Here is a 27,925-nt window from a genome sequence, read left to right on the forward strand (position 1 = left end):
GAAGGTATCGCTCAACACTACTCAGAAATGAATGGAGCAATGGTCCCGCAGGCAAACTACCGCTTCATCATACATGCAACTTCTGGACTACAGTTAGGTCCTGTTAGTTGATGATAAATATATTTTGAGGGAAAAATCTTTAACATAATATATCATCTGTTTAAAATTATACCTTAATAGCAGCCTATATGAACATATTAATGCAAACCAGAACAGCCCTCTGGGTATTATAATCACAACGCAACTTTTGCAGTTGAGTGTTGCCATTTGTTTTGTTTGTTTGTTTTGTTTGTTTTTAGTGGTTGGGATTAAGAGGTTTTAACTTTTAAGTTCCATTTAATTCTCATATAGGAAATAGATGCGCAGATAAAACCACTACCACCCCCACTAAATGGACATTTTTGTACAGATAGAATTTTTTAGCAGAAAGGCTTTCCTCTCTCAATCTACTCATCTGTGCTCTCCCTCCACCTATACCCTCACCTCCAGTGTATTTTGCCTCTTCTATCTGAACGAGCTGAAGTGGCCATCCTAGCAATATTTATCAGTTGAAGTCATTGGTGAGTTATTCTATTCCCTGACAATGCCAGGTTGCTATGGAAACTCAGTATTCAAGGAGTTCTAACCCATCTGGCTGTTTAGACAACTATCGTGAGCGGGCATCGTGCTACACGCCAGAATTAAATAGGAATAGGGACAGGTTTCCCATGTGGCGTCCCGGCATGAAAAGAAAGGAAAGAATTGTAAAGGAGGTAATTCTGTTCTTTCAAAAATGCCTTATGTGCAAATAATGTTCACGTATTCTTTTTTTTATTTTAACAATATAGAGAATTAAATAAAAAAAATTTATGGGACTGACAGTTTTAGGTATAGGTCTACGATCTTGAGTCTCAATTACATCTAAACAAGAACACTTCTCTGGAAGGAAATGAAGTGAGGGGGTTAAACGTCAAACACATGATTGACTTGATAAGTCACACCTTTCCAAGATTTCAACTGATGTAAATACTTTCATGCCCAAAAATGACAAAAATATTCTAGGAGTGATACCTTTATTAGCTAACCAGAAGAATTATGTTTGAAAGAGCTTGCAAACACAATTCTTCCAGTTAGCCAAAAGAGGTATCACTTCAAGAATACTTTTGTCATTTTTGGGCATAAGAGTATTTACATTGATTTTTCTGGCTAATATGGTATCACAACATAATTTTTGCTTTATTGTATATCAATGTTTCATTTAGATGCTGAATTTGAGACACAGCCTAGTGCCCTCCACAAAGCTGTAGATGAACCATTTGCTGGCCATGACCACATGACTCCCGGACAGTAATGGCATAAACCAATTGGCATACAGCATGGAACTTGCCAAAACTGACAAATCAAATGGGTAAAAGAAAGTTATATTTTCTATTCCACAGTGCAACTGGGAGGTCAACTAGTCATGGTCAGCAAAGGTTTTGGCTCCAAAGCTAGACAAGGATATGTAAAATCTCCAGAATGGTTGCATTTTGGTAGCCAAAATACATAGATCACCTGTAGTTATACGTGAGCTTGCTCAGATAAGGTTTTATCTGAGCATGCTCGAGTGTCTTCGACGTGCGTGAATATTATGTTTGAGTCTCCACGGCTGCCTGTCTCAAGGCTGTTCAACAGCCACAACACTTGCATGGATTGCCTGTTTGTTAGGCAATTCCTCTATGTCCATGCTGTACAACAGCCCCGAGACAGGCAGGCGGGGACTCGAACATAGTATTCAAGCACGCTGACGACACTTTATTAGAACTCGAGCGTGCTCAGATTAAACCTTATCAGTGCATGCTTGCTCATCACTAATCACCATTGTATCTAGTCTAAAATTAGATTTAGAATTTTTATTTGGAACTTTACTTTAGAAAATAAATTTTACAAAATGTTTCCAAAACTTTTTCCCAGAAGACAGTGCAAAAATTTAAGAGACAAACAGAATTTTTTTCCTAATACTGTATTTTGGGAGTAATTGTTTTAATCACACTAGATTAAAACCAAAAAATAACACCCCACTTAAAAATTAAAAAATGGAATCATATGCATTGAATAAATTAAGCTGTCTGTGCACCACAGGCTGAATTCTACAACAATGACCCGATTTAGAGTTTTGGTGTGAATTCTAATCAATCTTTTGGGTCACTGTCCTGTTGCTTCTTGTTGCCATTAACTAGTATTGCAGAAAAAATAGATTTTTGCAAAGATGGACCAAAAGGTCTTGTAAAGAGGTGACTTCAGAGATAAAGAAAAATAAGCAGCACTAAGTCGCTGACTCCTGTGTTTATAAGATTATTCTAATGCTTTTTCATGTTAAAAATTGCAACGTGCTTGTAAAACAAGCAACTTTTCAATTTACTTGTTCTTCAAAATACTTTCTGCTTACAAAAATGGAGTGATGTTTAATTCTGTTGTTCAGTGTTCATGGCCTAGGTTACTGATCACTGGTCAAATTTGACAGCAGTAGCCAGACATGTGCAGTGCTTACAGGATCTTTGCAACCAAGCTTGTAAGTGCTACTCTTGTGCTGGCCAGATCGCTGGAGCACACTGTTAGCTCCCAACCAGGCCAGCGTCAGTGCCACTGTGATTCTCCGATGCCACAGGGGCAAAGCTTCCTCTGCATGCATCATCAGAGACCACACAGTTTGGGCCAACAGTGAGATGATGCCAGAGGTCCAATCTATCAAGCAGGAGCATACTGCCTCAAGAAAGCGAGAAGCCACGGGTCAGGGGAGAGGTGCACTCCTGCAGAATAAGATTTGACAACCATTTTAATCTAAATTATAGCTTAATAAAAAACGGATGCCAAAAAATATTGTGAAGTTGATAAATGTATTATACCTAGCATACATAGGTGAATGTGAAGTTCCTGGACACGCAGAACATTACATACAGTACGTGCATTGCGTCCCAATGGAAGCTGATGAATGGGTAATGTGTAGGGATGAGCAAGTAGACTTGTTAGGATTTGGTACTCGGCGAGTAATGCGGTACTCGCGGTACTCGAATCCTGGCGAGTAAATTTCACTACTCGCCTCACAATATTCGGCACAGCCCACACAGTCCCCGCACAGCCCAGCACAGCCCGGCACAGTCCCCGCAAAGCCCAGCACAGTCCCGCACAGCCTGGCACAGTCCTTGCACAGCCCAGCACAGTCCCGCACAGCGCAGCATAGTCCCGCACAGCCCAGCACAGTCCCGCACAGCCCAGCACAGCCCGGCGCAGCCCAGCATAGTCCCACACAGCCCAGCACAGTCCCGCACAGCCCAGCTCAGTCCCGCACAGCCCAGCACCGTCCCGCACAGCCCAGCACAGTCCCGCACAGCCCAGCACAGTTCCCGCACAGCCACGCACAGACCAGCACAGCCCCGCACACACACACACAGCCCATTACTCGCATTTCCCATAGACTTATATTGGACTCGTTAATAGTGCCCGAGTATTAGGAGCTACTCGTAACGAGTACAGCGAGTCCAAGTATTTCACTACTCGCTCATCCCTAGTAATATGATATGCCATAATGTGATGGGGACTTTGGATTATCGCTTCAGGAATTGTAAAACAAAAACAATTATCATTGAGATATACAGCGGGTACGGAAAGTATTCAGACCCCTTTACATTTTTCACTCTTTGTTTCATTGCAACCATTTGGTAAATTCAAAAAAGTTCATTTTTTCTCATTAATGTACACTATTCACCCCATCTTGACTGAAAAAAAACAGAAATGTAGAAATTTTTGCAAATTTATTAAAAAAGAAAAACTGACATCACATGGTCATAAGTATTCCGACCCCATGCTCAGACACTCATATTTAAGTCACATGCTGTCCATTTACTTGTGATCCTACTTGAGATGGTTCTCCTTCATTGGAGTCCAGCTGTGTTTAATTAAACTGATAGGACTTGATTTGGAAAGGCACACACCTGTCTATATAAGAGCTCACAGCTCACAGTGCATGTCAGACCAAATGAGAATCATGAGGTCAAAGGAACTGGCCCAGGAGCTCAGAGACAGAATTGTGGAAGGGCACAGATCTGGAAAAGGTTACAAAAGAATTTCTACTGTACTCAAGGTTCCTAAGACCACAGTGGTCTCCATAATCCTTAAATGGAAGAAGTTTGGGACCACCAGAAGCCTTCCTAGACCTTGCCGTCCAGCCAAACTGAGCAATTGTGGGAGAAGAGCCTTGGTGAGAGAGATAAAGAAGTACCCCAAGATCACTGAGGCTGAGCTCCATAGATGCAGTAGGGAGATGGGAGAAAGTTCCACAAAGTCAACTATCACTGCAGTCCTCCACCAGTCAGGCCTTTATGGAAGAGTGGCCCGATGGAGGCCTCTCCTCAGTGCTAGACATAGGAAAGCCCTCATAGAGTTTGCTAAAATACACATGAAGAACTCCCAGACTGTGAGAAATAAGATTCTCTTGTCTGATGAGACGAAGATAGAACTTTTTGGTGATAATTCTAAGCGGTATGTGTGGAGAAAACCAGGCACTGCACATCACCTGCCCAATACATATTCGTGGCAGCATAATGCTATGGGGGTGTTTTTCAGCTGCAGGGACAGGACAACTGGTTGCAATTGAAGGAAACATGAATGCGGCCAAGTACAGAGATATTCTGGATGAAAACCTCTTCCAGAGTGCTCTGGACCTCAGACTTGGCCGAAGGTTCTCCTTCCAACAAGACAATGACCCTAAGCACACACAAAGGAATGGCTTCCGAACAAATCTGTGACCATTCTTGACTGGCCCAGCCAGAGCACTGAGCTAAACCCAATTGAGCACCTCTGAAGAGACCTGAAAATGGCTGTCCACCAACGTTCACCATCCAACCTGACGGAGCTGGAGAAGATCTGCAAGGAAGAATGGCAGATAATCCCCAAATCCAGGTGTGAAAAACTTGTTGCCTTATTCCCAAGAAGACTATGACTGTACTAGCTCAAAAGGGTGCTTGTACTCAATACTGAGAAAAGGGTCTGAATACTTATGACCATGTGATATTTCAGTTTTTCTTTTTTAATAAATTTGCAAAGATTTCTACATTTCTGTTTTTTTCAGTCAGGATGGGGTGCAGAGTGTATATTAATGAGAAAAAAATGAACTTTTTTGAATTTACCAAATGTCTGCCATGAAAGAAAGAGTGACAAATTTAAAGGGGTTTGAATACTTTCCATACCCACTGTATTAGTAAGTTGACGACATCAGAATTTTAACACATTTGACAAGATTATAAGTAAAGCAGCCGACCCTTTTAAGCTTTTCTAACATCAAAATATCTTGATTTGTAATACAAACAAATACGCATCAAAGCATAAATGTATCTGAAAAACTCAATTACATTACCCTTGTTGTCCTCGGGGACCATCTAATGAGATCCGATGTTCAAAGCAAACTGAAACTTAAACTGTAATAAATGTGAGTAGCTGTTGACATGAATAGTTATCATGCTTTTAACAACTTGAAGCTTGCACTTTGTGAGTTATTTGAAACAATTTCAGATGCCAATCAATAAAACTCACTTTTAAGAGTAACGAGAACGTGAATTAAGAAGACACTTTCAGCTTCCGTATAAGTTAGTGTCAATAAATGAGTCAATTTTATACACTCGTACTCTCCTTTGAGGTGTGATAAAGTGTTTGATGAGGACAATAAGAAACTAGATGACAAGCTCTACACTAGTGGATACAATTACCCCCTTATGTGCTTCTGGTACCACTGCATCAGCACTCATCATTTTCTGTCTTTCCTGCTCAAATTTACTCATGGAGAAGTCTCTGAGCTACTTTTCAGCACAGCAGGCAGTAAGCCTTCCCTAATTACCACCATAGAGACCCAGATGCTTTTGTCAGCTTCTCAAGCAAAGGAGAAATAGATTATATGAAGACAAACTAACCTAGGGATCTCAAATAGTCCATAAAATAGAGAAGAGTATGTTCTGGTGTTTTTGCCATTAACAGAACTGTGTTGATGGCTGTAAATGCAAGAATAATGTTGTATTTTGGAAAACTGTCACCAATATATTGACAAAAATTTACATGTGTTTAGAAATTTAGATGGGGTTCAAACATAAGTGGGCAGCAACACTTTGGAATAAAACTACCTTTGGCTCATATTTCATTTGATAAATAATTTAGGCAAGCATCGTGTCAAGTTTGGGCACTAAATTTGTTTAAAACAGGCAACACAAGTACAATTTTTACCAGTACCTTGATGATTTTTGTTGATTATTGTTGCATTTACAGCCATTAGTGCAGTTCTGATAATGGCAAAGACGTCAGAGCTATCTCATCCCTGATATATTTAAGGATCCAAAAAGAAGGAATGGTCAAATAATGAATGTTCTTCCAAGTAAATATAATGCCGGAAATAAAGTGGAAGCAGAAGCGTATGATTAAAATCTATATTTTTTTAAAAAAAATCAATTATAATAAATAAAATCCATAACAAGGAATTATTCACAGGGAGAATGTGACATGAAGTGCTACACCACTCCAGGAAGCTGGAAGAGTTTCAGGATCAGTATGTGTAACGAAATCAAATGAGACCAGCTTTATTCGGAGTATTCACAACATAGGTAAATATATTCTAAACCCTACAGTGGGTATATAAGGTGTCAAGTGGAAAAACAACCAAATGTGGCATAGCCTTAGTAGGATTTAGCATGCTAATGCAATCGGAATCATATGGTAAGTCATAGGGGGGTGGTCCGGATAAGGGTCCAGTAAGATGGAGACGCTATTGGGACTACAACCATACAAGTGGTAAGAAGAGTAAATAGGTAGAAAACCTTTTTATGTTATTTAACACATAAATGCATCAAGGGTGAAAATAATCATTAATAAGATCAAAAATCTCCAACCCCAATGAATAAATGATCCAGAATGCAACATGTTGGTGGAGTGGAAGATAACCCCCTTATTATTTTTATTATTATTTCTTAATAAATATTTATTAAATGTTATTCAGAAACTTCTGCTTCCATGCTTTTCCTTTTATTATATATAGCTATATCCTTGATTTGTTCAATAATTTAGTTGTATTTAGGTATCCAGTGCGATACCGCCATTTTGGGACCGCCATTACCGAGCAGCAGTTAACATCTCTGCATGGTGGATCCCAGGCTGTGAACGCACCTTACTACCATCTTATTATTATTTGGTGCGTTCCGCCAGCCCCTAACATTTTATTTATTTATGATGCTTTGCTTATGGTGCTATCATATTCCACAGTGCATTACATACATTATCATCACTGTCCCCATTGGGGCTCAGAATCTAAATTCCCTATCAATATGTCTTTGGAATGTGGGAGGAAACCAGAGAACCAGGAGGAAACCCATGCAAACACAGGGAGAACATGCAGATGTTGTCCTCGGTGAGATTTGAACCCCGGACTCCAGCTCTGCAAGGCTACATTGCTAACCACTGAGCCATAGTGCTGCCCTAGATGGTATCTGCTAAAGAAGGCTCAAAAACTCCAAAAATGGGCGAGACAAAAGTATTGGCACCCTCAGCCTAATACTTGGTTGCACAACCTTTAGCCAAAATAACTGCGACCAACTGCTCCCGGTAACCATCAATGAGTTTCTTACAATGCTCTGCTGGAATTTTAGACCATTCCTCTTTGGCAAACTGCTCCAGGTCCCTGATATTTGAAGGGTTCCTTCTCCAAACTGCCATTTTTAGATCTCTCCACAGGTGTTCTATGGGATTCATGTCTGGACTCATTGCTGACCACCTTAGAAGTCTCCAGTGCTTTCTCTCAAACCATTTTCTAGTGCTTTTTCAAGTGTGTTTTGGGTCATTGTCCTGCTGGAAGACCCATGACCTCTGAGGGAGACCCAGCTTTCTCACACTGGGCCCTACATTATGCTGCAAAATTTGTTGGTAGTCTTCTGACTTCATAATGCCATGCACACGGTCAAGCAGTCCAGTGTCAGAGGCAGCAAAGCAACCCCAAAACATCAGGGAACCTCCGCCATGTTTGACTGTAGGGACCATGTTCTTTTCTTTGAATGCCTCTTTTTTCTCCTGTAAACTCTATGTTGATGCCTTTGCCCAAAAAGCTCTACTTTTGTCTCATCTGACCAGAGAACATTCTTCCAAAACGTTTTAGGCTTTTTCAGGTAAGTTTTGGCAAACTCCAGCCTGGCTTTTTTATGACTCGGGGTAAGAAGTGGGGTCTTCCTGGGTCTCCTACCATACAGTCCCTTTTCATTCAGAAGCCGACGGATAGTACGGGTTGACACTGTTGTACCCTCGGACTGCAGGGCAGCTTGAACTTGTTTGGATGTTAGTCGAGGTTTTTTATCCAACATCCGCACAATCTTGCATTGAAATCTCTTGTCAATTTTTCTTTTCTGTCCACATCTAGGGAGGTTAGCCACAGTGCCATGGGCTTTAAACTTCTTGATGACACTGCGCACGGTAGACACAGGAACATTCAGGGCTTTGGAGATGGACTTGTAGCCTTGAGATTGCTCATGCTTCCTCACAATTTGGTTTCTCAAGTCCTCAGACAGTTCTTTGGTCTTCTTTCTTTTCTCCATGCTCAATGTGGTACACACAAGGACACAGGACAGAGGTTGAGTCAACTTTAATCCATGTCAACTTGCTGCAAGTGTGATTTAGTTATTGCCAACACCTGTTAGGTGCCACAGGTAAGTTACAGGTGCTGTTAATTACATAAATTAGAGAAGCATCACATGATATTTCGAACAGTGCCAATACTTTTGTCCACCCTCTTTTTTATGTTTGGTGTGGAATTATATCCAATTTGGCTTTAGGACAATTCTTTTTGTGTTTTTTCATTTAAGACAAATTAAATGAAGATAATAATACCAAAGAATTTGTGTTTTCAATCATTTTCAGGAAGAAACTGAGTATTATCTGACAGGATTGCAGGGGTGTCAATACTTTTGGCCACAACTGTATATTAGAAGGTCGCTTTGACAGTACTAAGGCTATTTTTGCGTTTGCGTTAAAAGGGGTTAATGCGGTCCTAAGAGATATCAGAGTGCTTATACTCATCTTTTCAGTGTATTTGGTGTACTTGTGACTCATGACTGATTTACTGACCTCAAATTAATTTTTGTGGAAAATTTTTCCTTTGATCATACTGAATCAGGAGATAGGTCAAAAGGATCCAGGCAGCACAGAAACAAACCTTGTGGTGCACATGTCAATGGATGGCATCCCATGAACATATACATTTTAGATTTATATAATCAGGACATATATAAGGATCCACGACTCCAAACATAGCATGACAACTGCCAGGAACATGCTTGGCTAAATTTATTTGCACTCCAACAATGGATGAAGTTTTTTTTCAAGTTAAATTGAATAAAAATTGCAAGAATTAAAAAACATATTTTTTTCACACAACCATCTGTTTTTTAATGGATTTTAAAGCCCCACCACCAGTGTTTTTTTTATTGCAGTGTTGGAATGGTGCCACTAATTTCCCTACACTTAGCATCATACTTATCATCCAACATCTTCATCTTACATCAGCGCCGCTCCAGTCGGCTGCAGAGGGTTGGGACCTGCTGGATCATTCCAGCGTTTGCTGGGAGATCCGGAAGTTACAACTCAATAAAAGAATGTGGCCAGAACAAGGGTCTCATAGACTTACACTGAGAGGTTATGACCGCTACCTCTGACATCGGCCAGCCAGAAGTTGAAGTCACACGATGACCGGCGCCAGGAAGAACTGAATATGACAGCTAGTGAGTTTTATATTAGCTAGGGTCCGAGAGCTTAGATTAGTTGCACCACTCCAGCACAGAAATAAAGAAAAAGTCTGGAGTGGTGCTTTAACAATACTAAAATAAAATTGTGGTTTTTTTGCATAATTTGAACAATATTTGCTACAGCATTTATGTGTAAAATTTTCATTTTTTTCCCCATTGAGGATGAAAAAAAATTGCTTCAAAACTCAACAACTAGACCAAGTTTCAGTTTTTTGATAACAGCATTTTCAAAAATTGATTACAAAAATAAAACCTGCTTAGAAAAACACATTTCGGAAACAAATCCTGAAAGCAATGCAAAGAGAAATGAGATTGCATTGCATGAGCCGTTGAGGTTATAGTTTGTAAAATTTGTATTTGATAAAACAATAATTCCCTTAGGGGCTCGAATTTTTTCATATTCACTAAAACAGTGATAAAATCAGAATACTTCTATGTTGAAGAGAATGATCTTTCCGGTTTAGTATAAGACACCCAAATTGATTTTTTTAAATAATTGTGATAAATTTGGGCCGCAGTATTGAACGCTGCTGTCAGAGAAAATCCTCTGAGAATACAACCATTAGAGGAGCCATGAATTTGAGTGACAGTCGGCACCAGGCTAAACAGCTATCTAAACAAGAACGGAGAACCATTTACAAATGTTCTTTTTTTTTTTTCCTTTTTTTCTATTAAAACCTCAGTGTGTACTTTACTGCTGTTCTGTTCCCGAGTTCCTCTGTGTTTATTCTTCATGTTACAAACCGTGTAAACATTTCCTTTTATTCTGTTTCTCTCACAGGGCAGACAGAAGGTGGATAATTCCCGCTATATAGCTTAGAGGTGAGTCCAAACTAATTGACTAATCATGCTTTTTATTCTATTATGGTGCTTTAAATGAAATATTAGAGAGGATATCTTTTTATCTTTTTATATTCTTGATTTACTTTGGATTGTTCCAGAAATGAAACACTGGATATTTTTAATTTCATTGATACATGTCGCAAAGGGGTATTTCGATTTTAAAGGGAATCTGTCATTAGGTTTTTAACTACCTCATTTGAGAGCAGCATGATGTAAGGGGAGAGACTCTGATTCCAATGATGTATCACCTAGTTTACTGGATATAGCAGTTGTGAAAAAAAAATAAGAGTTTTTAGATGTAGTACAAAGCAGAGCTCAGAAAGCTGATATTGCCCACACCAGGCTTCCTATGTGCACTGTCTATTGACAGTGAGCTGCTTATTACAGGAGGGGAATGGTTGGCCTAGCAGGCAAGTGAGCACCGATCCTGGCAGTGATAATATCCTAGTGATAAAAACTTCAATGTAAGTAAACAACAGCACAGGGCCTAATCAGTGACATATCCCTGAATTCAGTTTTTTAACCTCTACATTATGCTATTCTCAGATTACACAGCACAAATCAGCTGACATATTCCCTTTAAGGCCACCATACACATCAGACTAACGTTGATAATGATGGGTTCAACTGAAGAGTCTAATGTGTCTGGGGATCTGACTCTCCCCCCGACAGGTGATGTTAGGGAAGATGATGATTCGCCAATTTATGAGATCAGCTGACACCAAAGGAGCCTAGCAGCGGCTCCCTGAAAGAGAACACAGGAGCGCTTGCTCTACCATGAGAAGTAGGGTCAGGCAAGATATCTGCTGGCAAAATCGAATGGTCAAACCATTCTTTGATCAACAGCTATCTAAAGTGTTTTGGGGGAGCTTTAAGGCCCCATCACACTAAGCAACTTACCAGCGATCCCGACACCGATATCAAGGTGTCAGTATCGCTAGTAAGTCGCTATGTGATCGCTGGTGAGCTGTCACACATACAGCTTCACCAGCGATCAGCACAGCGATGCCGAGCGCCCGGCATCGCTGGCCATCCTGTAAAAAATAGAATCAAAATAAAAAATATAGTTATTCTCACCTTCCGACGTCCCGTTCAGCCATCCTGCCTCTCTCCACGCTCCGGTCCCAGTGATCCTTTGCACGAATGACCGCGAGATGTCACAGTCTCGCGGGATAACAAAGTCTCGCGGTCATTCGTGCAAAGGATCACTGGGACCGGAGCGTGGAGAGAGGCAGGATGGCTGAACGCGACGTCGGAAGGTGAGAATAACTATATATTTTTTTTTTTTATTATATTTTACACCTGATCGCTGGTCTCCCGCCTGTCACACACAGCGATGCGTGCTGGCCAGCGGGAGACCAGCGACCAAAGAAATGTCCAGAGATTTCTTGCAGCGATCAGCGATACCGGCAGGGGGGCCGCTCGCTGATCGCTGTCACACATAGCGATCTCGCTGGTGAGATCGCTGTTACGTCACAAAAGTTGTGACTCAGCAGCGATCTCGCTACCGAGATCGCTTAGTGAGACAGGGCCTTTAGACATTTAAGAATATATTATAAATGTCTGCTAAATGGATTATCACCATTGGGACTAGCCCTTATCTACAAAAAGAAAACAGCCAGGTGGTCCCCTGAATAATCTCATTACTTGGTGGTTGGCTGTCACATGTGCTCTCCCCATTCATTTTAATGGGATTTATCGAAATAGCTCAGCATGGCTGCAAAAGCTAACATGCATAAAGGCAAATGAGGAGCACATTCACAGGTAGGCCTCCATTCATTCACTGCCTTGATTTGCTGACCAATAGGTGAATCTGCTGTTCCATAGATAGATGAAAGCATCAGTGATGGGAACCATATTTAGTAGACATTTATAGCATATCCTTTGTATATGCCGTAAATGTCAAAACTTGGAATATCTTTTTCATTTTTCTATCTATGTAAATACATTTTTCTTCTCGACCCATCCTGCACAAACAACTACAGACCAGTCTCCAATCTCCCCTTCATCTCTAAACTTTTGGAACGCCTAGTTTACTCCCGCCTTACCTGTTACCTCTCCACTCACTCCCTTCTAGACCCTTCACAGTCTGGCTTCCGCCCCTTACATTCGACTGAAACTGCACTCATCAAAGTGACCAATGACCTTCTGACAGCAAAACGTAACGGTGACCACTCTCTGCTCATTCTTCTTGACCTATCTGCAGCTTTTGATGCTGTTGACCACCATCTCCTACTCTCTAGGCTCCAGTCACTAGGCATTAAGGACACTGCTCTCTCCTGGTTCTCTTCCTATCTCTCTGACCGCTCCTTCAGTGTTTTGTTCTCTGGCTCCACGTCATCTCCTCTTCCTCTTGCTGTTGGGGTACCTCAGGGCTCAGTCCTTGGTCCCCTTATTTTCTCTCTCTACACGGCCCCAATTGGACAGACCATCAGCAGATTTGGCTTTCAGTACCATCTTTATGCTGATGACACACAACTATACACATCTTACCCCGACCTTACCCCCGCTGTACTACAGAACGCCAGTGACTGTCTGTCCGCAGTCTCCAATATCATGTCCACTCTCTATCTGAAACTCAACCTCTATAAAACTGAACTTCTTCTGCTCCCGCCGTCTACTAACCTCCCTAAATCTGACATTTCCCTCTCCGTGGATGGTACCACAATAACACCCCGGCAGCAGGCACGCTGTCTGGGTGTTTTGTTTGACACTAATCTCTCCTTCACATCCCATATACAATCTCTTGCCCGCTCTTGCCGCTTACACCTAAAGAACATCTCTAGAATCTGCCCTTTTCTCACTATGGAAACAACAAAAACCCTCACTGTTGCATTGATCCACTCCCACCTGGATTACTGCAATGCTCAATTAATTGGCCTCCCCATCACTCGACTATCCCCCCTCCAGTCCATACTTAATGCAGCGGCCAGGATCGTCCATCTGGCTAATCGGTACTCAGATGCGTCCGCTCTTCGCCAGTCCTTACATTGGTTGCCCATTCATTATAGGATCCAATTCAAAGTACTTGTTCTCACCCACAAAGCTCTCCACAGTGCGGCACCCCCTTACATTTCTTCCCTCATTTCTGTCTATCGGCCTAGCCGATCGCTGCGCTCTGCAAACGACTTTCGACTAACCTCTGCACTAATCCGTACCTCCCACTCCCGACTCCAAGACTTCTCCCATGCTGCTCCTATCCTCTGGAGTGCTCTACCCCAAGAAATCAGGACTATCCACAATTTGCATAGTTTTAGGCGCTCCCTCAAAACACACTTGTTCAGAGCGGCCTATCACGTTCACTGATCAAAGTCATTCTCTGTGTAAGTGTGCTTGTGTAGCCAATTCACTATCTCCATCCATCCTTCACTCTCTCAAGATGGCTGGACCTTCATTGTAAAGAAAAAATTGTAAATACACACCTGCACTTTGTATCTCCCCCACCTCATTGTAGAATGTAAGCTCTCACGAGCAGGGTCGTCTCATTTCGTCTTATTTTGCTTCAATTATTGTATTGTTAACGTTGTTACTTATGACTTGTGTTTTGAAACTGTTAAACTGTAAAGCGCTGCGGAATATGTTGGCGCTATATAAATAAAGATTATTATTATTATAGATTATTATTATTATTATCTTGTGCTAGTCTGGAGAGCTGACCAGCATGAAGTGGTGATGGTGATAAATGTTCAATTGAAAATGGTTTTATTCTGGGACCACCTCTGACTACAAGAATGGGAGTGAGCCCCATCCCTTTCCACTTGGCAGGATGAAGTTGTATAAAGTGGTGTCCGGTATTGTATTGTGTTGCTTCATATATCTTTACGTTAAGTACAGTAAAAAAAAACAACCTTGAGGGTCCCAAGCAATTATCCTAAATTATGAATCTAAATATTTTAATCTTCCTTGAAGGACATTTGGGAATCTTCCATATATTCTACATTATTTGGAAGATCTTAGGGATAATGTTAGTGGAAATTTCTACAGCCGTGGTATAATATATAAAATTTTAAAGCAAAGGCAATGACAGTCATTCCTTGACCTATATGAGCTAATATAACCGCTATAGGACTTAGTGAAATGTTTTAAAGTAAGTCATCCCCGAGCGTGACCTGTGTGACATAATGATGGTGATCAAGTGTCGATCCATACAACCAATCCCTGATCAGTCATTGACTAAAGAAATGCATTTTAGAGTTTAAATATGAGGGTCCTCAGTGGTTGATACCTTTTAATGGCTAACCGAAAAGATGGTAACAAATTTCGAGCTTTCGAGACTACTCAGGTCTCTTCATCAGAGTTTAAATAGTGAAGATCGGACACTTTTTTATATTTGTCCATGTCTTGTGACATTTTGGAACAGATGTATGTATGAATATGGAAGACCGGAATGTGAACTGTGCTTTATATTTTACATGTTGGCTACACATGTGGAGTTTACTACATTAAGAAATTTTCCCAAAAATTATTGTAGATCCGAAAGATAAGCATCCATCATGTGTCATTACAACAGATGGTACAATATGGCATGCTTCATCCCTGTGTTCATCTATTCAGCTCTCATTACCCAAATGTGATGTACTACAACAATAATAATAATAATAATAATAATTAATATTTGCATTATTATTTCTGTAATTTGGATTTTTTGTGCAGTTACCCTGAAGCTTGATAGTGACAAGACATAATCTTATTTGGAATATTTGGTGTAAGAAGTTACCTTACGAGCTTTCAAAATGTTTTTTTCTTTCAAATAAATAAGGAAATATATAATAAAAAGTAACAATAAATGTGGGAAATTATATTCTGCATTACCAAAATTATAAAAGGAAATAGCTACATGAAAGGCATAGCAGCAGATTTGCTATTACTTTTTATTCTTTTGTAATATAGCCTTTTATTTCCCATCATTAACATAGCAATAAATGTTTTTTAGCAAAAAAATTATTCAGGGGACCTACCTTATATTTTATTCCACTTGCTATAAAGAAAAAGCAATTTGGCTGCGTAAAATATATACGAATGAATATAACCAATTAAATGTTGTGAAAGAATGCAGGCAAAAGACGTGAGCAATTATTATTATTGCAGCTCGTGCAATGGGTTTTTCGGAATAGTTTCATCTTTATGGCCGCTATGCTCCTGCATTTTTCCTTTTGAAATGCAGATATTTAATGAGATCAGAAATATTTACTGCACATTGTTGTCGATGAATTGACTATTAAGAAACATTCAATTGCTTAAAAGGAAAAAAAATAAAATTGGGCTTGTTCCATAGAAATGCATGCAGTCGCGATAAATGGCAAAAAAGTGAAATGTAAAATAAGGAATTGAAAAAATGTATCAGCTGTGAATATTTACATAAGAAGGAAAAGTAAAAGAGTGAAGATATACATTGAAGTTATACATATTTATAAACAGCTGGAAGAGTATAGACTTTATTATTGAGAAGTATGGATAGATGCAGAAATTCAGAAATGGATGTTAAGCAAAGACTCATTGGCTACATTGGCACGAAGAAGAGTAAATTATAGGGGAAATATTGAGGATCTGTTCATTCTGAATTTTTAAAGAGATTATCCAATCAGAACAATCCTTATCTATAACCTACGTTAATCCATAGAAACAAAATTGCAGTATGGTTACCGCACTCAAAAATCTCATCTATGTGCACCTCACTTATTGTTTCAGATTGTCCATATTTTACATGGTTGTTCATGCATTTAATACTACAGGTAATACTACAGAAAAATTGAACAGTCATCATCAACATTCCGAAGCAAAATCAGATGTTTTTAGGGGATAGAGAGCTGAAACTTCTTGGGTAGATCTAGAACATCTAAAGCATCTCCAAAATGGTAAGTCTTGAAGGCTTTGTGGTTATTACCCACCAAAAGTAGGACAACCATTTCAAACAGCATAGGTGCCCAAGGCTCATGGAAGTGTGGAATGAAGGGTAGTCTGTCTGGTCCAATAGTAAGGAAGAGTTACTGTTGCAAAATTGTTTAAAAAGGCAATGCTGGCTTTTATAAAAAAAAGTTACAAATCATATAGTGCATCACATCTTTCTATGCATGTTGCTGCGTAGTCACACGTCGAACTGAGTGCCCATCTAGGCCTTGTTGAAACATGAGTAATATTAAAAATTTAAGTACTGAAATCCAATAAGTGGCTCTCATGTGACATATGTACGCCTTCTAGAGAAGAACAGATTTGTATGACAGTGGCATCTTCCCTAGTTCTTTTGAATACTGAGTGCTCTGTCTATACCAGAATGGAGAGAATCACATTAGGTGTGCTGTGCTGTGGGAAATAGAGACTTTAGAGCTTTAGAAAATGGAGCTTTAGAAAGTGTTTTTATTAGTACCAACGCATTTCGCAACTTTCCTCGTTTTTTCTTTTCTCATTTGTTTTTTTGACCTTGAGAAAGGTACCAGTCTGGTGCCAAAATGTGTGGATACTACTAAAAAAACTTATTTTTTAAGCTCCTAGGCTACTCATTTCCGGCACCTAATGTGATTCTCTCTAATCTGTTAAATATACAGTATATCTGGAAGATATCTCCTCCAGCCACGGGGCAACAGCAGATGATATTCATGCTTAAACAGGTGTTGTGCCTTCACACAACACCACCAGGTGTTTAAATGGTACTGCCTGATTGTGTGCACTTTTGCCCCTCTCTAGAGTTCTTTGAGTGCTCTGTCTAAGCTGAAAGCACAAAGGTCACAATCCATCATTTTTTTAGGCCAGAAAAAGTAGCATAAAACAATTGGTAAAGTCGCCAAATTTTCACACAAAAAAGCCTTTCAAGTTTTGGCATTTTTACACCACTTTTTGGCAGCTCCACCATAATGTATGGACTTGGGAAAGAACTGGGGAAGGGCCAGGGTTTAGCTGTGCCTACTCATCAAATTCTTCAAAAGTGGCAGCATTTCTTATGCCAGAAAAGCTACTCCAGTCCCTGAATGGAGAAATATTTTTGACAAGTCGCACACCACTGATAAGACGCACCAAATTCAATAAGTGTTATGCTCCTCTTTATGAATTTTACAAGTCTTATTCCAGCATGGCCTTCATTAAGACTGACGTATGAAATGCCGGTCTTCATGAATCAGGGTCATATACAGAATGTACTTCTCCTCTGTAGGCTGTTTTTTTAATATGCAATTTTCCCAAAACAGAAACAGACTTTTAAATACAGTATCTGTTCATATTTTATTTATTTTTTTCTGCTAAATTGTAAGCCTAATAAAATGTTTCCTGAAAATGCCTGATCACATAATTTGTAGACAGAATTTATATTTATTTTTGTGCCTACTGCCTGATTAGACCAGGACCTAATGTGACTTTTGTCCTTAAATTTAATTAAGGGTCACAGTACGATGTGTTTAGCCCACTGATCAATAGAATGAAATGGACAAAGTCGGTAAATATGATGGCAAGCTATTTTATTAATTTAACCCTAAAGGCAAAATATTAAAAATCAAAATGTCATACTTAAAAAAAATAAGATGTCTGTAACTTAATTCAATTGACTGAGTGCAAATTTATAAAATAAGAAACCTACTTTTATATATAGGTCACCTGGTGAAAAGAAACCTCCTGACTTCAAAGTGAAATTGGTTGTAAGCCACTGTATTGTGTTTTTTTAGATGCACGCCTTTATTATGTTTAGGTTGGAGGGCAAAAAAACCAAGGCTGTCGTGAGAATATTTTGATGAATCTTCTTCAAAGTCACTGCTTCAGTATAAACAGAAATACATCCTTCACCCACATTTTGCCCTCCAGAGTTACCAACCATGCTTATTCTCTGCAGTTTAAAGTGAAACCAATTTAATTCTGCTTGGCCAAAAATGTGATTCTATTGTTCCAAAACATTCATTCACCCCAGGGTTTATTTCAATAGCTATTTAAGTGGCTTACTGAAAGCTTGGTTTGATTGAGGAAAACAAAACACAATGGTAGGTTTCCATTTTTTTTGGTAGTAAAGCAGTCATTCTATATAAGTCATTTATAGAAACAGTATGTAACAAATGATGGTTAAGCAACAGCGGAATGAAGTCGAGGATCTGCCCTTTTATCTGAGCTTGTGAAACTGGGTCACTAATTAATTCAAAGCACAGAGTAAAAGATGCTATCCAAGCATATACTGAACACATCGCGTGTTTCCAGGAACAAACGTTTAGCAGAGCTAATGACCATAAATATGACCTTAGATAAAAATACAAAGACCCTAAAGATGGATCCTCTCTCTCTCTTGGTCTAGTTTGCTCTCCATAAATGTGGAAGCTCTAAAGACATAGGCATGTGGTTTTACAGTACAAAATCCCATAATATAAATATATATCAGACATATCATCCTGTTAAAACAAAAATGAGTAAATAGACAATTAAAAGATTAGTAGTCTAAAAACTTACCAACTTTGCTCCGCATTTGATTCTATGAGTTAACACAAATTAGAAACTGAAGAATACTGATATGAGACCATACTACACATATTTATATTTGTTCACAAAAACTCAATGCTATATATAAACAAACAAAAGCAAAGATGTACAATATATATTAATTCTAGATCAGATTCTAGACTAAAGGTGGGCAATACTATCAAGTAGTGACGAGCGAACCTGCTGGGATAAGGTGTTATCGGAGTATGCTTGGGTGTTACCGATTATCTTGGGCGTGCTCAGATGATATGGTCGATTCCTCGTGGCTGCATGTTTTGTGGCTGTCTGACAACTGCAGAACAGGCAGCCTCAGGGACTCGACATATTATCTGAGCACACCCAAGATAATCGGGTAACACCTGAGCATGCTAAGGTAACACATCCGAGCATATTCGCTCATCACTAGTATCAATTACAGGTGACTGTTTAGTTTAAAAAGCAAAATGTATAATCTGTTCTGATTAACAATGGTTCATTGGTAACAGCAAAATTAAAAACTCTTCTCTGTTACATCCATGTTATCTACAGTATGTGTTATGGCCTACTTTTTGCTATTTCTGAAATTCTTTTTTGTTGTTATTTATCATACTTTTTTAGACTGGGCATCTTCAACTACTGTGAAATTACTATTCCCTGTCCACTGTACGAATATTCACCTTCAATGGGTTTTCATTTATAATGTAAAGTTTTGTGATGCAGAATAAGTGGCGTGATATTTTTCCGACCCCAATTTTGCTAATAACAGTTTCTTGCAGCAAAGGAGGTGAGACCAACCAGCAGCTATGCAAGCCTTTATCCAAGAGATGTATGGAGGATCTTATGGGCTGCATTGATGACGTCTACAGTCCTCACTTACAGATGTCAGCTTGCAAATTGCCTCTTCAGAGAAAAAGAGGACTTGAACTCTATAGCGCCACCTGTTGGTAGTAGCGATCCTACAAGTCACAATCAACCCTTTAGCGAGTCTTGTAATATGACTTAGGATAAAAGCCAAATCAGAATCTCAATTTGCAGACACGGTGTTTCGGGCTATTGGCCCTCGTCAGTGCAAAGCATGAGAACTGATTTGGCTAGGTGAGAGGCTCTGGACTGAGGTCTAAGGGGTAAGGTTTCTCCTTGTGGGGAGTGACATACCAGCTCTGACTTGTCAAGGTAAGGAGGCTTATTCGCCGTGCAGCTTGTAGTTTTTTTTTTTAAATCCACAGGTTGCAGAAAGCAGTAATGCATGGTTATTACAGACAAGTCTTACTACATAACAAATATCTGTAACAATAATTACAATGTTCCTGTTTTGGAAATTGTACGTATAATCTTACATTAAATCTATTGTTATTACAGTTGAGAAAGAAAGGTTTGCAGAATAATTGTCTAGTGGCCACACGAGGGCCACCGCATCAGAGCCATTTTCGAACCTCCTATTGCCAGCATTTCATGGGCCTTTCTGATTAGTATTTCCAGCACAATGTCATGCCTCCATCACGGAGCAATATTAATGTTGTGTCAGGCCCTACAATTAGAAAAGGCCATGGGTATACCAGAAAAAAGAAAGAGATTTGGATGGCCCTGCTCTGCTGGCCATGAACTATCAATGTGGCTGCAACCAGTGTCTGGCAGATCTTTTTGCTCAACTGCACTTGTTCTAATATATATATATATATATATATATATATATAAAATTATGTATGTGATTTCAGTTATGTGACACTTACTGGGCTGCTTGCTGCAGTTTTGATAAGTTCACTCTCTTTTTTGGTGCTGATTTACCCATTCCCTGAATGCTGAGCTCTGTATAACCCTGCCCACATCACCGATTGGCAGATTTTTTGCATACACTGTACATAGGCAGAAAGCTTCCAAACAAAGGTGGGGGCGGGGTTATACAAAGCTTATGAATATGGAGGACTACCTGGCAGCAGGTTTATCAGTCATCTAGTGATAATCACCTGCTGACAAAATAGTAATTTTATCAAAACTACAGAAAGTAGCCAAGTAAGAAACACATAGCTGAAATCAGGGTATCTGTCCCTACAATATGCTGCTCTCAAATTAGGTGGCATAAACCTACTGACAAATTCCCTTTAAGCAGTCACTCATTATTAGTGTGTGCAGTAATATTTTGCGCAATATAAGTCAAAATTGAAGAAAAATATCCATCTCCTTATCTATGTAGCTACTCTGCTTTTTTAGTTGTTTACTATTTTTATTTTTTTATGGTCTTCAAAAATGTTAATGTAATATAAATAATAAAAATGCGGGGCTACTAACCTGACCAACCGGCTCCCTTGTAGGTGGTTTTATCCTTTTAGTATTGGCCAATGTGGTTGTAGTCTCCATAATAGAAGTGGACATTTCAGACTGCATGGCTGTGGCAGTTGACTCTGTAGTCATTGATGAAGGCACATCCCCAACAAGCCTGACATTTCCCTCAATCACGATATTGGAATCACTTTCAGCCGCCATATTCAGAACCTTTAAGCCATTATAGTAGAGGCCACTAAGCTGGCCTTGAAATGGATGTCCCCGTTCCTTTCCACCGATTTTTATTGTCGCCTGGCTATTGAAGATTGTGAGCTGCCGTCCTGCAAAAAGAATATTACATACATACAAAAATGTTGACATTGAGTTCTTTATTTTCAAAAAGATGAGTAACATTTTTTTTTTAATGAATGATGAAGGCAATAAATTATAAGACAGGAAATTTGATCATAATTCATTGCTTTAGATGAGGTGACTGTGAAATGTACGCCTTATAATAAATATTTGCTTGGATGAAGTTTGACACTAAAGGCCAATCAAAGGTTTTTAATTTTAAAAATATATTGCATCCTAAGATTATAATTTAAATGGTTGTTTTAATTTGTAATAATATTTAATATGAATATTAAATAAAAAAAATACACTCCTTTTTAACGATCTATTGCAAGGAGGGGAAAAAAATAAATAAAAATAAAAAAACAAAACACAAGATATTTTGCCACAAAATGCAATTAGCGTTCCATTTTGAATGTTTACCGCTATAATATTGAATTTTGTCTGCTTCGCCACAAGTTTAAGAAAAGAAGCGCATCATTATGCATCCCAGGCAATGTATGAAATAGCTCTGATTGGCATTTAGCTGAGACTAACAATTAAAATAGAGTCTTTTTTTATGCAAAAGCGACTTCAGTAATGATACACATACCGATGGTGAAATTATGGCACAATTTTATTGCACAAAGAGATCCTTAAAAACATTGGCAGCATTATGAAATCACAAATACAATTTTAAGCAGATTGTTCTCTGCGTATGAGATTAGCATGCACACAATTTTAAGTTCTGTTTTAATTATGGTTTGCTCAAAAAAGAAAATTTCCTTGAAAGGATGCAAATGTTAAAGGGACTTCACTTTGATTGGCAATTCATTTTGCCCACTAGTTAGAATTCCTGTAGTTTAAACCAATATATTTTGTTCACGGCAGTAAGAAAGGTAAGAAATCTGCACATATTTTAGTTAATAATTTAGAAGTGGGAACAGGAAAAAAAAATTCTATGAATAATTTAGAATGTTTGGTTAAAGTTATCTATGAGTGTCTTCATAGATCGAGTTAGTAGATTATATTTACAGTCCCTTTAACCTTAAGTTAACAGGGTACGATTATTAAACATCTGAGCTCTAAACAGGTCAGAAAATTATTATACATCGTATGCAAGAAACCACTATCTAAGATTTTACTGTTTTAAATGTTTTTAATTTAGTTTTACTGAAAATTTATTTTAAGGTTTATTAGCGTTACAATGAGACACTACTTGGTTATGTTCAAATTATTTTTATTTGAAGTTTTAATCAATGTTTTTTTACCTTTGTCGAGTAGCCAATCATCAACTACTCGACCAAGTCGATATGGAATTCGCTGTCTAGCAATCGCCAGGCGTTCGTTATCATTGTTTCCTTTAAAGTTTAAAGAGACATTTCATTGGTTAAAATCTGTAAGGTCAAAGGTTAAAAAGTTAATACTTAAAGCTTGAGCTATACAGTTGCCACATGACTTTTTGAAATTTGGATTTTTTAAAAAATTGTACCTAGAACATATCATGGTCCAGTCATTCATTTATTTTATTTTAGCAAACAAAATTATTCCTACGTTAATTGAAAATTAGAAATCTGCACTTGATCTAGGTTATTAAAATTATGTTATAGACAATCCCCAAAAAAACATATTTAAGCAGCAATAGTATGGCTTTACATGAAAGAAATCCGTTTTTTGGTCTTTGTTATTAGCTAGTTAAACATATTCATATGTAACATATTTAATTTAGCAGGATACATCCAACCTCTTAATTCAGATTAATCATTTAAAAAAAAAACCACTATGAATCAGAATACCATTGTGGATGTTATTACCAATGCATCCATGTTAAGAAAAATAAAAAAAACAAAATGGCAAAAAAAAACTACATTTCTTCTCTCGAGAAAAAAATTCTGATCCACAAGATTCAAAAAATCACATGGTACAAATGCATTGCAATTGAAATAGTAATAAGAGTGTAATATTAACATCGCAATTGAGTCAGCATGGAAAAAGGATTGACAAAAGTTATTTCAGCCATAGTTAAGTGTTGATCAAACTCAAGACAAGTTTCATCCTAATTAAGTTTTCATTACAGGTATATGAGTTATTCTTCAGATTGCCATCTGAAATACTAAAATGCTTCAACTGAGAATTTAGAAGTCATTTCCTTAAACATTAGCAAAGATAAATGTAAGGAGCAAAACACGAAAAGTTGCAATAAATCTTACAAAAAAGCATTCAAATTTGCATTTCTTCATTTGTTCAAGGGCATTTGGGTGACACAGCAGCCTAATTCATCTCTTCAATGACATTTTCATAGGTCGTCTTTACTCTCGGCAGAATATATCCCTACAGTACATCTGCTTTGTAATGTAAATCTTAAAGTAATGAGGTTAAAAGTTATTTTTCACTCCAATATAGGGGTGCTTCTACAAGGTTTTCAGACACATCAAGACCTTAAAGTCAAAACAGGATTCAGCAACCTTATAATAGGTCATTAATATTATACATGGCATATGATAGGGGGGGTCTTGTTGCAGTTTTTCCATCAGGACCCAGAAAATTCAAGGTATGCCATTACTCTAGTCAAAAATAAAATTGACCATCGGAGTAATTTTTAGATAATTTGTCTACTCTGTTTTTTTTCAGTTTGAATAATTATTGGCATGATAGTGAAATCTTAACGTCAGATATAAAATTGGTGTAAGCTAGAAGCTATCCACTCGTATCTTCTAAATACTGAAATGTTGCAGCTGAGTCAAGGCAATACTCAGGACAGACCCTCTTAAGACTTGAAAGACAAAGGAGGCAACATTAGCAGTGAAGGGCATCATTTTTCTTACATACTTCATAGTTTATTCTCTTTTAATTAAATCCTTGCATGGAAGAGAACTTTGAAACACTTCTGAAAGAGGTATGCCCAACCTGCTCTTCATACTGGAAGGTTACAGAATTGGCCTTTGGGCTGCCAATCACGATGTGAGATGCAGTTCTTACAATGTAGCTCGGGAAATAAAAGAAAAAAACTCACAGCCATCAGTTAATTAAGTAACAAGTTTTACAAAACACAGAAAAACAAAAGTGTGTCTAATTTAAAAATTCATTTTAACTATGCAAGAGGCAGAGAAAGCTGCAAAACCGTGCTTCTAATAAAGGTCAAACACTCATTCAGGGTTATTAATCCTGGAAAATTGTATAAAGTGCATGATTGTTTTCGAGATTAGGGAATAAAGCTTTGACAGTTGAGAAGTCTTTAGAAGTCTGCATAATATGGGAGAATCATTTATAAATAGAAAACTCGTTCTTTAAGTGAACGTCCACCGTTGAAGGTTAGAAGCAGGTAATGAAGATGATGTCAATAACAATGGTACATTCATTGTGGAAGTAATTACCAAGGCACAGATTTTTCATGCAATGTATAGTAAGTAATTTTAAGGAGAAACAGAAGCAAATACAATACCTAAAATACCTTACAATATCTGTGTGGCTGTCGCACTGAAAGCATGGCTTTCAGTTTTCAGTTGTTCTGGGAATGACTAGTCACCATTTGGAACACAGTAAATGATGGATGTAAGACATCCTGGCATTTTGATTGACAGCTCACTCTAAAGTGTATCTATGCAGAGGGAGCTGTTAATCAAAGCATCGGGGCGGGCATACAGCCAAAGCTCACAATGCTGTGAGCCATGCCTGCCACCGTTCTGAACACATGACTATGGTTATGAGTTGTGAAGAAGAATAAAGTTCATTTTAGGGAAGATGCGCAGGCAGTAACCTATATCTGCAGGTTAAGGCTGTGTTCACATGTTAGCTTTTTTTGCATTTCTTAAGCGCTTTTTTCCTTGCAAAAATGCTTAAAACGCATACATTAAGCATTCCATTATTAGAATGCATTCCGCAATTTTTGTGCACATGATGCATTTTTTTCCGCAAAACAAACGCATTGCAAAAAATAAATGCAGCATTTTCATTAATTTTGTGGTAAATTCTTGGATATGCCAATATATTCTTTGAGAATTTGGATGCTCCGGAAAAAAATGCAAAAAAATAAAATGCAGATTTCCTTTAAAGGAGTCAGGTATAGCCTAATAGCTATAGGGACATATCAGGTTCCCTTTAACTATTTTTGATGAGGTGTAATTTAAATTACAAAGTAGCTTATAGCTGCATTGAACCATGTTTTTAATTTCCTGAAAGTCCTTTGAAGCAAAACATTTTGGCTTCTTGTATATACCACAGGAGAGAGCTCTGGAGCTTATACTGCTTGTATATAAAGTATCAGTATGCAATAAGCTCTTGTGCTCCCTCTTTTGGAGGCTGCCGGAAATTAGAACATTATGATTACGAAAAAAAAGAGCTCTGACTGCTACAATGATGTATCAAAAATAGGGTTTAAAAAAGTGACATTTACCTTAAGGTGTCACTGCTTTTATTGTTGTATTTGACTATTTTACATTTAATCTTTTCTAAAAAAAATCATTTTCACCAAAAATGTACAATTTAGTGTATTTGCAATTCCAGAGATACAGCAATGAACGCAGTTTATTAATTATAGTAATGGCTATATTGGTTGTCACTAATAATTGAGATATTCAAAAATTGTTTGTAAAACTGTCATGTTGTTAGAAATACCGTAACATAATTATAATTATTGTTATTCAATTATTCGTTTTTGTTTTATTTCATTTTGCTTATGTGACTTTTGTTATCATAGAAGCTATGACATAAGTATAAGTAAAAATATTATAACAGTGAAGACAGATACCAGTGTCTTATCATAGTCCATTGTGGTTTCTGTCAGACTGTCCATACCTTATAAACCTGCCCCTCTTTTTCCCCCGCCACAAAGAAAGCACCGCAAACCACCATTCAAATTACAACTTTATTTGGGAGTGATCATTTACAAACAGAACTCCTCTTTTATATTAACACCCAAACGCTTGAGGGGTAAGGTCACAGCTCTCCATGTTAACCATCGGAAGTTGTGGGGATATGCCACCAGACTCCCGACACATGTTACCCAGTCTTGTTCATCCTGCCAACACTGCAACTTTCAACCAGCATTGCAAAAACCATCCAACTATAACATCCCAATAACCCACAAAAAAAGGAAAACAAACAAGAAGGGGGGTAGGGTGGGCAGCTCTCGATCCTTCCGGTCAAAGAGGCTGGGATCACTCAGACGTGACAATTTATACCCCTTGAGAGGGGAGGAACCAGTACCGGAAGGAAACCTCTTCAGCCAATGACCACCTTCCACGAGGTAATGAAAAAATTTTTCTGTTAACCCTTTCCCTGCACCTGGAGGAAAAAGAGCAGGCAGCACCTTAACCCCATAGCACCTGCTGGCCTGTCAGGGGCCCCCCGCACATAAAGCCGGGTTCCCTCATTTTGATTCCAAGAAAAGCTTTGCATGTAGTTCTGGCAGAATGGATGGCAGAAGCTCCAATTGCATATGTGAACAGAGTCATACAGTTGAACCTCCAATGATGAAGAGCAAGTTAATGCACACGTCAACTGATACAAATTGACCTTCTTTATGACAGGATTTCATATCAATTAATCAGTGGAAGACAGAAGTCCCCCTCACTGTTCAAAAAAAGGTTTTGAGGCCCCAGAGGTTTGTACACCTACTATAAAATTATAAGGAAAATTAGGAGTCCCCATGCAGTACAGTAACCAGTATGAATAACAATTAGTCTGTGACCTTTTCTACTTTTCTATAGTCATGAAATTCCTAGGGAATTATCCTTAGAATTTACATAATTTTTCTTATATATTTGGAGACTGTTATCCCATATATATTACTTGCTCTATTTGCAAAATGATTAAAGTAAAGACATATGCAAAAGTATGTAATATTTATAAATAAATCTTGGAGATAAAAATGTAAAGAAATATAATCAAATTAATACATATACAGAAATAAATAATCTGAATAAACGCAACCAATCATTCAACCAATTGGGATGCAATTGTTCCGAAGACATCACAATAGTTTTACCATATGTCCAATATAATAAACATTTCTAGTGTTTGCAGAATCCAATTACACAATCTTTACATTCAGTTCTGTGGAGGCAGATGGTCTTTTTTTCTTATATTTTATGTGATTCTTAAACATAATTTTTGTATCTAACAAAGAATAAAAACATGGAGCTCCCAACTGTCGTCTTATCTCGTCTTTCTATATCAATTAGGTAAAGTTATTTTTCGGATAGCCCCCTTTATCTGGAAAGCTTAATCCACGAAACATCTGAACAGCTTTTATATGTTTCATAAAACTTAAGAAGGAAAAGGAATTA

At 38.2% G+C, this 27,925-nt stretch overlaps 1 protein-coding gene across 15 annotated transcripts in view; it reads right to left on the minus strand.

Moving 5' to 3' along the window:
* Positions 1-27,925, minus strand: part of NRXN1 (neurexin 1) — a 1,899,875-nt gene that overhangs the window by 115,291 nt on the left and 1,756,659 nt on the right. For 11 of the 15 annotated variants that reach the window (XM_073553976.1, XM_073553975.1, XM_073553974.1 and 8 more), the window contains 2 exons: positions 22,910-22,999; positions 21,336-21,649 (listed from right to left, as the gene is read on the minus strand). In XM_073553976.1, coding sequence (XP_073410077.1) covers positions 21,336-21,649; positions 22,910-22,999 — 404 coding nt within the window. The remainder of the gene's footprint in view (positions 1-21,335; positions 21,650-22,909; positions 23,000-27,925) is intronic. The other 4 variants (XM_073553978.1, XM_073553977.1, XM_073553981.1 and 1 more) reach the window with 1 other exon arrangement.

Source organism: Dendrobates tinctorius, unplaced genomic scaffold (genome assembly GCF_039654945.1).
Source record: "Dendrobates tinctorius isolate UK_male_01 unplaced genomic scaffold, ASM3965494v1 ptg000205l, whole genome shotgun sequence".
NCBI classification, from domain to species: domain Eukaryota; kingdom Metazoa; phylum Chordata; class Amphibia; order Anura; family Dendrobatidae; genus Dendrobates; species Dendrobates tinctorius.